The following is a 12,922-nucleotide window of genomic DNA, read 5'->3' as shown; positions in this document are numbered from 1 at the left end:
ATCATGAGTGAAATGTCCAACACATGGGCATGAGTTTCTCAAAAGTGGCTAGGATTTGCACTTTGCATGTACAAATTATAAATTGTTAATTATCTGTTTGGATTTAAGCAGATTAAAAATTGGTTTTTAAACTCTAAACATGTTTTTTTTTATCAAAGATAAATTTATAGTGTTAGAGAATAAATATTGGGTTAAACCTCTCCCAAAAATCACATCGAAAATTTGCTACCTTTCTCCCTTGCTTTCTGCTTCATAATGTCGTCTTCTTCCTACATGTTTTTTTGCATCGACTTTGTTTTTAATTTCGTTATCAAAGCTGTTGATAAACAAAATACGTTACTACATCAAATTCTAAGGCTTTGTGACTAGAAGACTCACAACTTAATAGTGTAGTCGTATAAAACCTTCAAGGACATGTTTATACCATGCAATTCTCGCTTCAACATTATTTCAAACAGGTTGGTTTTTAATTTTCGTGTATTGCATTTTGCTTTTCCCTTCACTAAGTGGACAACTATGTTTCTACTCCTTTCTCTTATTGAATCTATTGTGGAGGACAGATTCAATCACTGTGGTAGTAATTGGTTTGGGTTTTTCCGGATAATAAAGTTGCCATCTTGAATGATAAAGTTTTGAACTTTATTGTTTGATTTATCTTTTGAATATTAAAGATTAAAACTTTATTGTTTTTATCTCATCGTTATTTTTCTCAACAATCTTTGCCCGTCTAACCTCCGTGCGTGTTAAAATCTCATATCAACTAGACTTTGACACTTTATAGGACTCTTATGGAAACTAATCTGATAGGATTTCACATATTTTTCGTTAACATATCAATAGACTTCAAACACTTTTTGTTAACATAGAGAAGCAGACATCAAAATTAAAAGCATATATATGCATTCCTAAAAAGAGTTGGACTACATCAGCATGATAGAGCGGTTGCACGTGCATCCATTCTAGCCTCCTTAAATTCACCCTTGGACCCATGTATGGTTAACTAGACTCGCAAAGCTAGTGAAATGTAAATCAACCCCATGTGGATAAACGTAAATTATCCCACAAAATCTTAATGGATAAAACCCATTACCATTAGCATCAATAAACAGCACCATGAAAGGATCGTTCATAAGAAACCTGATCCATTAATAGATATACATGTGTATGTGTGTCGAGAGTCCCATCAACACAAAAAAAAAAAAAAAAAAAGTCAAAATATGAAACAAATTAAGCAAGACGACAAGCACATTAAAAAAAATCTTGGAAAATGATGAATTGTGTGGTGTAAAAAACAAGTTGAAATGCTTTTGGATTTTGGGATGAAAAGGCAACATCAGATAATATAATCATATGTGATTTGAAGACCAAAAAAAGGGAAGATGATATATATCTAATTAAATACTCTATCTTCCAAATCCTGGAAACCATCAATATGTTGGCCAACTTGTTAAAGCCATTTCCATTTCCATTTCCAAAACTTAGTTGTCACTTCATTTTAAATTCCCACTTCATACTTTTTTAAGTGTGGGGATGTATAATTATACGATGTTTAGAAAGCAAACAAGTTGTTTACGATTCAAGAAACAATAAAAAGATTAAAAAAACCTTATCTGAGCTTCTGCAACGTACAAGAAAACAGAAACTCAATAATCTTGATGGCGAAACCAAATGTATCATAAACGGTCAATATAAAAAGAAGATGAGATCCAAAGCCATCACAACTAATTCGACATTGAAAAACAACACCATAGCCTCTTGGTGGTATCGTACATTGTATTAGTTATTAACAACCTTTGGCCCAATTGATAAGGTTTTTTTACCCAAAAAAATAATTATGAGATGAACTGCAAACACACTGTTTTTATATATTCGATTTGCAGATGAAGATAAATAACAAAGATTTTAGGAAATGCTGAAAATTATGGTGGTTTGAAAGATTCATGTGGAAAGTATTGCCATCATACATTACACTTACACACACAATGCAACAGGGTTGAGTTGCCACCAAAAAGGGTTACACACCATCAAATATTCGCCATCAACAAACCTTTTTCAACAGTATTACAAGCCACCCACACCCACACCCACATGACAATGACTAGTCGTTAAAAAGAAATTTTTTAGAGTATATCTATCTTATCTATCATTTAACAACAGTTCAAGTTATTGGATCATGGAATTATTTGTTTCAATCCTCAACATTAAATATTATCCCTAAGCATGTCCTGAATTATTTATTATTTGTCTTTTTTTTCACTTTCTTTTTCTTTTCAGTTGTATTCTTGAATTGATCAATTTATCAGCATGTCTTTTTACATTGTTATCTGACTTATCAAATAATTTTACTGAACATGACTAGTTTATCAGTTACTCATCACCTAGTATTATAAGCACATCTCCATTTTCTCCAAAATGGGAGCTCCTCTTACCTTTTCAAACTCTAAAAAAGGGCCTAAAAGCTCAAAAATCTTTTTCTCCATTTTATAGTAGCTCTTAAAGATGTTATTAGCTTTTCAAGAAGCTATCTTATAGCTTATCAAACAAAGCTTTTTCAATAAGCTTAAATACAAGCTAACTTATACTCGCTAAACTGACCTCCTAACACAAGATACCAATGAATAACATTTATAACTGTTGTATTCGACTCTATAAAACCGTGTAGAAATCTAAGAAAAAGACATTGTGAGTCTCATTTTCAGGTCTAGTAAACACAACCGTTTCTGGTTCGGAGAAAGAGCTAATGTTGTAAGTTAATCAAACAGATACTATAGCCATGAAAAATCCTTAACCCAATTAGACTCATCGTTGCTGAAATAGAAACCATCTTCCTTAACCAACCACGAGCATTTCCTAAGCAGTCTACACCTGGGTCTGTCTCGGTGCACCTGGAAAGCTTCAAACTTCTTCCTGGTTCGATCCCATTTCATGGTGCACGAGAAAGCAGGGTTGGCAGTCCAGAAACTAATTCTAGCGTCCCAACTGAAGTCATCACCTTCCTGAAGAGCTCGACCACCGATATTGGCATCTTGGGAGGCACACCAGATGACGAGAGGGAGGGAGGAGTTGTTGGTGAAGCCATTAACAACACGAATTTCATACGTAATGCCATGAATGGAGAAGTATTGAGGCTGGTGTTGTTTCATGGATATGAACACTATATATGAAGCTAACAAGAAAACCAGAAAGATTTGCCAATTTTTCATGGTGTTAATTGTTGAGATGATGATGGGATTATGGTTTTGGATGTTCTTTAAGAGGATGTAGTCATGAATGAGCATGTATTTATAGGACAGGGGGATGAGACTATTATAAAGTTCAAATATTAATATAAAAATCATTTAATAATAATTCTAATGATATTTTGAAGCATGGTTGTGATTTTGATTAAAAGGAAATATATTAAAAACTTAGGTATCTATGTTGAGATATCTTTGTCTAAAATGCAATCATGATCATGCCTTATTTGATTCCATCACCTACCTTTAACTTGCACGTTCCAAAATAGATACAATACTTTTAATAATTTTTTGTACACATTTAATCCAACTTTATTTTTTGAATAGATTTTAAATTTAATAGGACTTCACATATTATCACATGATATAAGAGTCAAGGTCTACCACTCTAGGAACTCGACACTCATAGATAATCTATGTCCGTTTAGCCTTCGTTGGAGAGGATACAATATCGGCTAGATTTGAACCATTTCCTCTCTATATATGTTGGAATCTCATTTCTTTACTCTTGAAACATAGGGTAGATGGTCTAGCTACMCAACTGTAGCTGCAGTAGCTACATTGTACCTCCTTAGCCAGTAGCCAGTATGATTTTCTCACTCTTATTGATATTGTGAACTTACTGTAACTTGATATTGATGAGTCTTTTCAAAAGTAATCTAACAGTGTTCCATATATCTTCTAACATTTTATTTGTTGAATTGTTATGTTTTTGGTTCATTTGTCATGTTAACTAAATTTGATTGAAATTAAACAAAAATAATATTATTTTTATATTTTTATATGTTTATATAAATAAAATAGTATTTATGTTATATATACGGGTGCCTGCAAGAGAATATTATTGTCTGTGATTCGTGTTGTTAAACCTCAACCGTGTTTGATGAGTGGCAGGATGTTTTTAGTCCGTACACCAGCTAACTGAACTCCCACTCCATTTGTGTGAAGCTCATCGGTTTACAAAGTTGTCATGCTATTGGTGGCCCCCCCCTACCATCTAAATTCATTACACTCAAATTATCATGTTATTATTATTATTATTATTATTATTATTATTATTATTATTATTATTATTATAAATAAAACTTAGATTCTAAGTCTTTTTCCTACCCAGCATTTCGACTCACATACATCTTAGCTCTCTATATTTCTGCATTTCTAGAAAGAAAGTTAGTTAAAGGTAGATCAAGTTGATATTACAAACCTTTTTTTTAAATCATGGGTGTCCCAGCCAGTTTAAATTGAGGGCACCTTGACCAGTCTCATGGGACCCTAAAACATAACAGTCAAGAAAATCCTCACGGACCCTGAGGAGACTAGAACAGGCAACCAATGGGGGAGGAGATTGAAGGCCTAACTTTCTAACTATGGTATCTAAACAAGGGTTTTGTTTACCTTGTGTGTGTGATATGTTTCAGGTTCTAAACAGGAGAACTTAGCTACCAAAACAAGAAGCATAATTCAAAGATCTAAGAAACTTGAAGATGAACACTAATTCCTGTTTATAAGTTGCTGCTGTTGCCACTATACAAAAGGTTCCATGAATTTGTTAAGCAAATCATGATAAGCTGCTGATTAAGGGAGAACATAAAAACTTACTCGGTTTCAGAAATCCTTGCAGCCATGTGTCCGAAAGCATCTTCAAGATGAGAAAAATGAGCCAAAATTTCCCCATGAAGATCTGAATAATCTAATTGATTTTGCTGCCATACAGTAAGGCTATTGGCAATAACCCTCAGCCCATTCTGCAACAATAAAACTCCTTCATTTATTCCATCTGGAATTTTTCTTCTCTTGTTGGTTTGTTTTGGATCATCTATCTGCATGGTATCAGATTTGGGTATCATAGCCTCACTATTAATGGTTCTCATCTTTTGGACCATTTGTTTTAGTACAAGACCTTCTTTAAAGAGCAGAGCAAGTTCATTTGTACTAGGGGTAGGTTTAACATAAGCTGCTTCCTTTTCAAAGAATACCTTAAACTCGGACATAAACCTTTCCTCATTTGCATCAACTCCCAACTCTAAATCAAATGATAATGCTGCATCTTGTGGCACAAACCTCCACAACTCATTGCAATTAGTTCGTGCAGAAAAATACCCAAATGCAGTGATTGCCAGATGGGCTAAAGCCCAGTGCCGCTCTTTTAATAGCATGTGAAACAACTGCCATGAAGCTGAAACCTTCGCATTGCTGTCGGTTTCTTCAAATTCAATGTGGCCAAGTCCTGCCACAAAAGCAGCCAAATTTGGTATGCATTTCAACAACCCAATATCTGTGACGGCAGACTCTGAGATAAAAAGACTCTGAAGCTCCAAGATAACTCTTTCTATTTCATCAGATGCATATAGATGCTCCATGCTAGAGATGATTCCTAAAGTTTCACTGAGAAGCTTCCTGTACTGGTCCTTAGAGTTGTCACCAGAATTGTTGTATCTATGGATGATGCTAATTAATAGCTTTAGCGCCTTCATTTCTGTGTCTGATATGCTCACCTGCCTACAGAACACCAAGGGGAGGGGGAGGGGGAGGGGGGGTATAATATCAAAAGGTAATCAAGCTTAAGAAATAAAAATAAAAAATATAATACATATTTATAGTATGTTACCTCAAAAATGCTAAAAAGGGGCCAAAATCTACTGTTACTTACAGAGAGTGCAGTGCAGCGGACAAAGCAAAAACTGGTGCACCAAACATTCCTTTTCCACATTGCCGTGATGAGTCGTCATCAAAAATATCGAGGAAGCAAAAATACTCCGTCACTATTCTTTGTTTAGCAACACTTCTGACCTTATCTGAAAGAAAATCTAAAGGGAATCCTTCCATGAGTAATGCTATATACATAGAAGACAATGACTTGGATGCATTACTGCTGACGAAATTGAAAACTCTATCTGCCATGGATTGTGAACCATGCCTAAGGAGCATGCAGATCGATCTGGCAAGCTTACGAAGAACACTACAAGGATTTTGAACTGATTCCCAAGAAGCCGTTGTCCTCAATAATGTGCAGAGTGTATTGATAATATGACTCCCCATGTCTGTTTCAGCATGGCGAACCATAAAGCACCAAAGTTCCATAACTATCTCCCAACAAAGATGATGTGGATGGAACAAGTTTTCAAGCAAAAATGACTCTACTTCTCCCCAAACTGAAGTTGATGAAACTACAAGCATGAAGGTCTTTATTGCATGTATAATAGAAAAAAACATGTTCTGGGAAGCGAGTTCCTGCATTTGACCAGAACAATGTAATAAAGGTACCCGCAAAGCAAGAATAGATGAATAAACATCTTCATCAGTTAGAATATTTAAAAGCCACTCTAGCTTTTTGGCAACCTCAAGTTTCGCGTCATCCTCCAGATCACGAGCACTTCTCAGAAGATTAACAAATAAGGCAAGCTGACCAAGTAACAATATTTTTGACCCATGCATGGAAGCACGAGTCACAGAAAATATGGCATCCATTGATTTGTCCCTATATGTGCTCAATTGATATCCAGGAACAAAACTTGGCACAGTAATATCACTAAATAACCAGTCAAGAATTTGGCATTTATGCTCCTGTTCCAATTGAGCTGAATTTAACAAAGAATTGAGCAGATGAATGGATGTTGGCTCCAGAAGGTCGGCCAAAGCTTCACTTGCAGTGTTAAGGAGCTCTTCTTTACCCAAGAAGATCCGAAAGGTTAAGATCATAAGGATGCAAAGTGTTATATCTTCGAAAACTGAAAATGCTTGGGAAGGGTAGTGGGAGATTATTCTCGCGGCATTAATCAAGTAAAATTTAACTGGAATAAAAATTCTTTTAGCTTCAGCCACAGAAACAGGCTCCATCAACGAAGACCAAGTCTGAGCTGCACAACTCAAAGATCCTTTGGCCAATGAAAGAAGAGACAGAATAATCTCTGCAATGTTCATCTTTACTCCTAGAGTCCCCTTGCATAGCTGAAGCAAAGTAACGACTCCTTTCCATGACAAATTTAGTATAGTGACAAGATTTCCACCAGCATTAGCAGCAAGGATGCCCAAATCAACCAAATTTTCAACAGTACATTTTGTTATACTGATAATGTGATTCTCTTTGTCATCGCCGTTTACATCATTTTCAATTCTAGCATCATAATCCAATTTGACATTGTTGCAATATGCTCTGCATAGACATATAACAGCATCAAGGACCACTAGTGCCGTCTTGAGTACTTTTGAACCAGATGTATGAATTCTCTGTCACAACGACAGAAGAGCAAAATCAGCATGCAACCTTAACTATGATAAAATAATCGAAAGCTTAAAAATCTTCAATTGAAGTGGAAGATCTGGTTCATGGGATGAAAGATTCATATCCTTATGAAACACCAGTGTATAAGCCAACCTACCACAATCACTAATATAATTCTACAACACAAATTGTGTCACAAGTATATGAACAGGGAGATATGAGTATGCTAAATAAAATAAATATCAAAAATTCAAAGAAAATATCGGTGTGTTTATATGTGTAAATGTGTAATAACCAAATCAGTAAAAGGAAAAAGTTATTTCATCGTTCGTGCAATAAATACGTAGAGATAAATACACACTAAATGGAAGAACTTAAATATTACCATGCTGTTAGTTTGCTTAGTGTGCCCATATTAGTCAACACTGTCAAAAGAGTAACATATTGTCGTCTTGTTTTTCCTCTTTGCAGTCATAAACTTAAGTTCATTTTCTATTTTAGCTCTTCTGACTAATTTTAAGATTTGTATATTTTTCATCTTTTTCTTGTAAAACGGAAGTCCAATATTCCTCTTGAGTATCCCAGTAGCGTATCCTTGTGGGTTCATGGTCCGTACTTCGGGGATACGATAGGGACGGACCCAGAAATTTTTTCAAATGGTGGCACCATATGGTTAATATAATATAATATAGATCCAAAAATAATTACAAAAAATATGGTTTTTATAGGACCGATAAACAACTCCTAAACTTGTACCCAACGGGTCTTCCAATTTATTTGGGTTTAATTTAGAATTGGGCTTCCAATTTATTTGGGTTTCAGTTGCACATTTTAAGTTTCAGGAATAATACGGTAGCACCTTCTAAAACGATGCGGTTGCACCATTCACGAACCTAAATTTTTTACCCTTCGATGGAGGAATAATACGGTGGCACATGCCACCTATACCACCTAAACAGGTCCGTCCGATACGATCAATGCCACATTGGATGCGCACCGAACCACACCCCTGAAGAAATGCACCCCAAAAGCACCCAATATGTAAATTCGACAAGAGAAGAAGCAACACTGCTTCCTAGAACAGAATATTCCACCAAATACGCACACAAGCATCATACTTGCATTATAACATCTTAATATAGCAAATATGACTTAAGAGAATTGAACAGTAAAAGTGGGAAAGTAGTCACCTTAGCCTCTAATATCGAATCTTTTGTCAGGTTTAAGAGTTCAGAAATAGATGTTTCAATGATGGTCATTAGCTCTTTTCCTGTTGAAACTGGATGCCTTGCCAAAACTGATAAAACAGCATCCCAATGGCCTAACATATCCAAGAGCACCTGAAACAAAAAGTAGTTTCTTCAAGGTACTCTTATCTCATTAAGATATAGGCAGCAATGTCAATATGGCTAAAGCACAAGCATCATCTAAGGTCGCATTAAGGTGTGAAAATTGAACAGTTTCACATGGTACACCTAGCAAAATCCTAGAAACTGTATGTGGGAATTAGGAACTGCATCCCCTACAAAATGGAGAGTGAGATGCACTGTTTTGCATCTATGTTCATGTACCTGTGCTTTTACCTTTTCCTTTTCCTCAAAGCCTGTACACACCTAGATATGGACGAGCTTGACCACACTATACCTAACAAGCTCCAGGCAGCCATGGTGTATGGATTAAGTCTATCGGGTTCGGCTTCAGCTACACACTTGTACCTTTGGGAGAAGAGAAGGGTGCAGTTTGAATATCATCTTCAAATCCATTTAGATATTGGAAAAAATAAGGTCAAATGTGGCTCATAAGGTTTAGATTGATGCTGAGAGAAAGCAAAGCATTTTACAAGTGTGAGAGTATATGGAACCTCGTTAGATTACTCTCCAAAAGAGCACTTGAGGAAGAAGGGAGGTTCCGACACATATTCAAGAGAAATGATCCAAGTCTTGTCAATGTGGGACTCTAACACACCCCCTCCAACAGAGGCTAGACGGGCACATATTGTCCCAAGAGTGTCAAGAGGGGCCAAGACGGGTGAGGGGGATTAGACGAGTATAGATTGCCCCAAAGTGGTAGGCGTTAGCTCTTATTTCATGTGAGAATATGTGGAACCCCATTAGATTACTCTCCAAAACAGCACTTGAGAAGAGAATGGGAGGTTCCAACATATATTCAAGAGAAATGGTCCAACTCTAGCCGATGTAGGACTCTAACAAGAATGAAGATTTTGATATTGAAAAAAAAGCTTGACTTGATCAAGTATATATCACCTGGAAAAACAGACCGCAATGTTCTTCTTCTTGAGAATCATCGGAGGACATAAGTGTCATCTTCATGTGTTTTCGACACCATATGCTTGCCTTGTATAAATTTGAGAAGCAACATAGTCTACAGAGTAAACTGATCAGTTGGTTTAAAAGGTAAGCACAGGATTGAAGAAAAATGTACCTTGGTTCCTAGAGCAAGCAATTGACTGAGGCATTTGGACATATCCGATTCTAGGTAAGTTGTTGCCACTTGCAATATAGTTTTGTTTAACATACACTGGGATACATCCAGACATGTGAAGTCTTCCCAGAATGTCTAGCCCAAAGTTAAGGTGACAATGCACAAAAGAAGAGTGCTAAACATAGAACTATAAAAGTCACATAATGGTTCGTATTAAGAATATGACTCGAGTCAAGGAAGAACAGAGCAATAGAGAACTTGTGTGAGATTACAATGTCTTCAATCATAAAAAGCGATGCAATCTATATATGTGGGGAGTCCAATGATGCTAGAAATCGATCACAGAGATAAAAATGCAAATAGGTAGCTGCTTAGATGATTGCAAATATATCAAAAATTAATCATATGACATTGCGGAGAGAATATGTCTTCCATGGTGGAGCTAACATGGATAATAGAACAATTACAGTAGAAATTTATCCAAGGGAGAGATGATTGTTAATCATATAGATTGGAGGCATCTACTCGCAAGTTAAATTGTGAAAATAAATTATTCAGTTGGAAATTTCATTGAATGGGATCTCAAGGCTAGCCATGAAATAGCATAGTTTGATTGAAAAACAAAATACCTCCAAGATGTTTGGAAACAGACTCCCATTATTTATCAACTACTCAGCCATACAAACAGCCTATTTCATTATGAGATTCCATACATAAAAATATAAAAGCAGAACATAGTAGTGTTCGTTCAGGTCATGGTAGAGGCTTTAAAAATAATTTTCTTGAGAACTTATTTGAAAAAAGTTAACAAATGGTAAAGACACTAGGATTAATAACTGAACAAAGTCAATTATGGCTTGTTATCAAATCCCTTCACACCAAAATTTAAAAAAAAAATCAAACAAATGACACGGTTAGCATGATACTGTTAGACATTCTATGATAGAAGCCCGTTCATTTTCATCAGTAACATCTAACTCCCCAAGTTCAGAAATTAGCTGAGTACGGTTCTCGACCACCTGTAGAATTAAATAAACCGACTTAATAATAAGATCATAAAATAATGTGACTTCTAACAAAACAAGGAATGCAAAATAGTACAATCTTCTCCCTTCGATGCAAGGGCGGCTGTATTGGTATATGACAGCAGGGGATACGTAAAAGTTTAATGTAGACTTTCAAACACGCCTAAATTCTGTTAGGATGGATGTTATAGACAAACGATTTTCTCTTTAAACTCTACTTGTTACTAATACTTCCATTCCTACAAAACATAGAATACAAGATAGTACAACCTTTTCCCTTCATTGCAAAGGCTGTTGTATTGGTGTATGATAGCAGGGAACTGTCAAAAGTCAATCTAGACCTTCAAATAAACCTAAATTCTGGTGGGATGGATGTTATAAACTAACAATTTTGTCTTTGAACTCTGCACATGACTGATATTTCCCTATAAAAACTAACTCTAAGCAGCAAACTGGTCTGAAAGCCTTCAAATCAACTAAAACCAGAGACTTAGAAGACTCGCAGTTCACATCATAACCTATGTGGGACAAGATATCACATGTTCCCCTTCTCGAAATCCTCCTTATTAGGGGTATACAATAACCCAAATAAGATTCCATAAAACTTATCACCAGATGCATGGGTCCAACTCCAGAGGATGTTGCTGTGCTACTACCATTTCTAATGCCTGAAACCCAAAGCAGCAGGCTAATATCCTCCAAATTAACTAAAACCATGGTGGGAATTTGATAGCAGCACACATATCATAACTAACACGGCACACACAATTCACGTAAAAACCAACATGAGACAATACGTCACAAAAACTGTACACCAGAGTTGGAAAAGAAATCGAATGTTCCTTTAGGGACTGAAATAACATTGCAAGTACCATGTATTTCAAGCTGCTAACATTACTTCAGAATGTGACAGTCATGTCGATTTTAGTCGGTCAAGTTAATGATAAATTACTAGGGTTCACGAGGTTCCTATATAATTAACCAATTGCAAGTCACACAACTGCCAGTTGGTATTCAGGAACATGAAATCTCATGATCAGACTTCCTAAACCAGGATTATCTAGTTTAGAGTAAATCCCTTATTGCCCAAACAATGACGCTCCTGAACATACCCATAACATATCTATCTAGACACTCCTCACTACTTTTTGAGCACAGGTTTTTATCCAACACGTCTGGTTTTCATCAGTAAGCGCACAATTGTAATATAAAAAACTGCCGATTTTCCTAACAAGTTCCAATTATGAAAAAACAAATCATAATATAAACTAGAACACCAAAACCTGAGCAAACAAGGGACCTAAAAATGATCCTGGAAGTTAGTAATTGAAGTATAAAGAAGCTTACGTCTGACGCTTTAATGGCGTCGAGCAAGCTCTGCAGCTCGTTTCCAGACGGCTTTCTCTTCATCGTGGCTCTCTCCATTTCCTCTCGCTCGCTGTGGTGTTATTTTCCCGCCCGCATTATTTGTTGGAGGGAAGCTATAATTTACAATTTTGTAGCTGAAAGTTTGAGTTTTGAAAAGCTATACCCTTGCACTCTCAATTATTACACTTAAACCCACAGATAAAAGGGACTTACAATGACCCTCCTTGATTGTTTTTTAAAAACTCTGTTACGTGTAATTCATTAAATTTTCTCAATCTAATTAAGTCTTCAGCGTCAATCAATAGTCATGTAGACTACTTATTTTTATCAATTTTTAAGAGACATTTATGTCTTATTGTCCTTTTATATGGTATGTGCCAAACCAACATTTTATTTGTCTCTTATTGCTCTTCAAATCATTTACCTCAACTGATTCTATCTTAGACATTGTTCGACAAACATAAATTAGTTTATTGAGTTGTTTGATTGCTCATAAGTTAACTTATTGAAACGTCAGTTACAGTAACGTTTAAGAGCGTTTTGACATTTTTTTTTCCTATTATAACTCTGATTAATATTAAACGTTAGTACATATAAATAAAAGTTAATTATTATTAATATTATTTATT

At 35.6% G+C, this 12,922-nt stretch overlaps 2 protein-coding genes across 2 annotated transcripts; both read right to left on the bottom strand.

Annotated features, from left to right (window-relative positions):
- Positions 1-2,516: 2,516 nt before the first annotated feature.
- On the bottom strand, positions 2,517-3,227 carry LOC112522244. The gene has a single exon (XM_025131352.1). The coding sequence runs from the start codon at positions 3,201-3,203 to the stop codon at positions 2,766-2,768; it is 438 nt and encodes a 145-aa protein (XP_024987120.1). The 5' UTR covers positions 3,204-3,227; the 3' UTR covers positions 2,517-2,765.
- Positions 3,228-4,831: 1,604 nt separating this feature from the next.
- On the bottom strand, positions 4,832-10,023 carry LOC112520857. Its single transcript, XM_025129475.1, has 6 exons — positions 9,901-10,023; positions 9,723-9,812; positions 8,649-8,798; positions 8,456-8,533; positions 5,887-7,463; positions 4,832-5,735 (listed from the first exon to the last, which is right to left on the bottom strand). The coding sequence occupies exons 1-6, from the start codon at positions 9,991-9,993 to the stop codon at positions 4,832-4,834; spliced, it is 2,892 nt and encodes a 963-aa protein (XP_024985243.1). The 5' UTR covers positions 9,994-10,023.
- Positions 10,024-12,922: the final 2,899 nt, after the last annotated feature.

The sequence above is a fragment of the Cynara cardunculus genome (assembly GCF_001531365.2).
Source record: "Cynara cardunculus var. scolymus isolate 2C chromosome LG 11, CcrdV1, whole genome shotgun sequence".
NCBI classification, from domain to species: Eukaryota; Viridiplantae; Streptophyta; class Magnoliopsida; order Asterales; family Asteraceae; genus Cynara; species Cynara cardunculus.
Note: the sequence above shows the minus strand (reverse complement) of the source record. Positions and strands in the feature narration are given on the sequence as shown.

Coding starts and splice junctions, on each gene's coding strand:
- LOC112522244 (XM_025131352.1), bottom strand. CDS start 3,203: ATGAAAAATTGGCAAATCTTTCTGGTTTTCTTGTTAGCTTCATATATA.
- LOC112520857 (XM_025129475.1), bottom strand. CDS start 9,993: ATGTTAAACAAAACTATATTGCAAGTGGCAACAACTTACCTAGAATCG. Junction 8,799..9,722: donor ATTGCGGTCTGTTTTTCCAG/GTGATATATACT, acceptor TTTTTGTTTCAG/GTGCTCTTGGATATGTTAGG. Junction 5,736..5,886: donor TCCGCTGCACTGCACTCTCT/GTAAGTAACAGT, acceptor GGTGTTCTGTAG/GCAGGTGAGCATATCAGACA.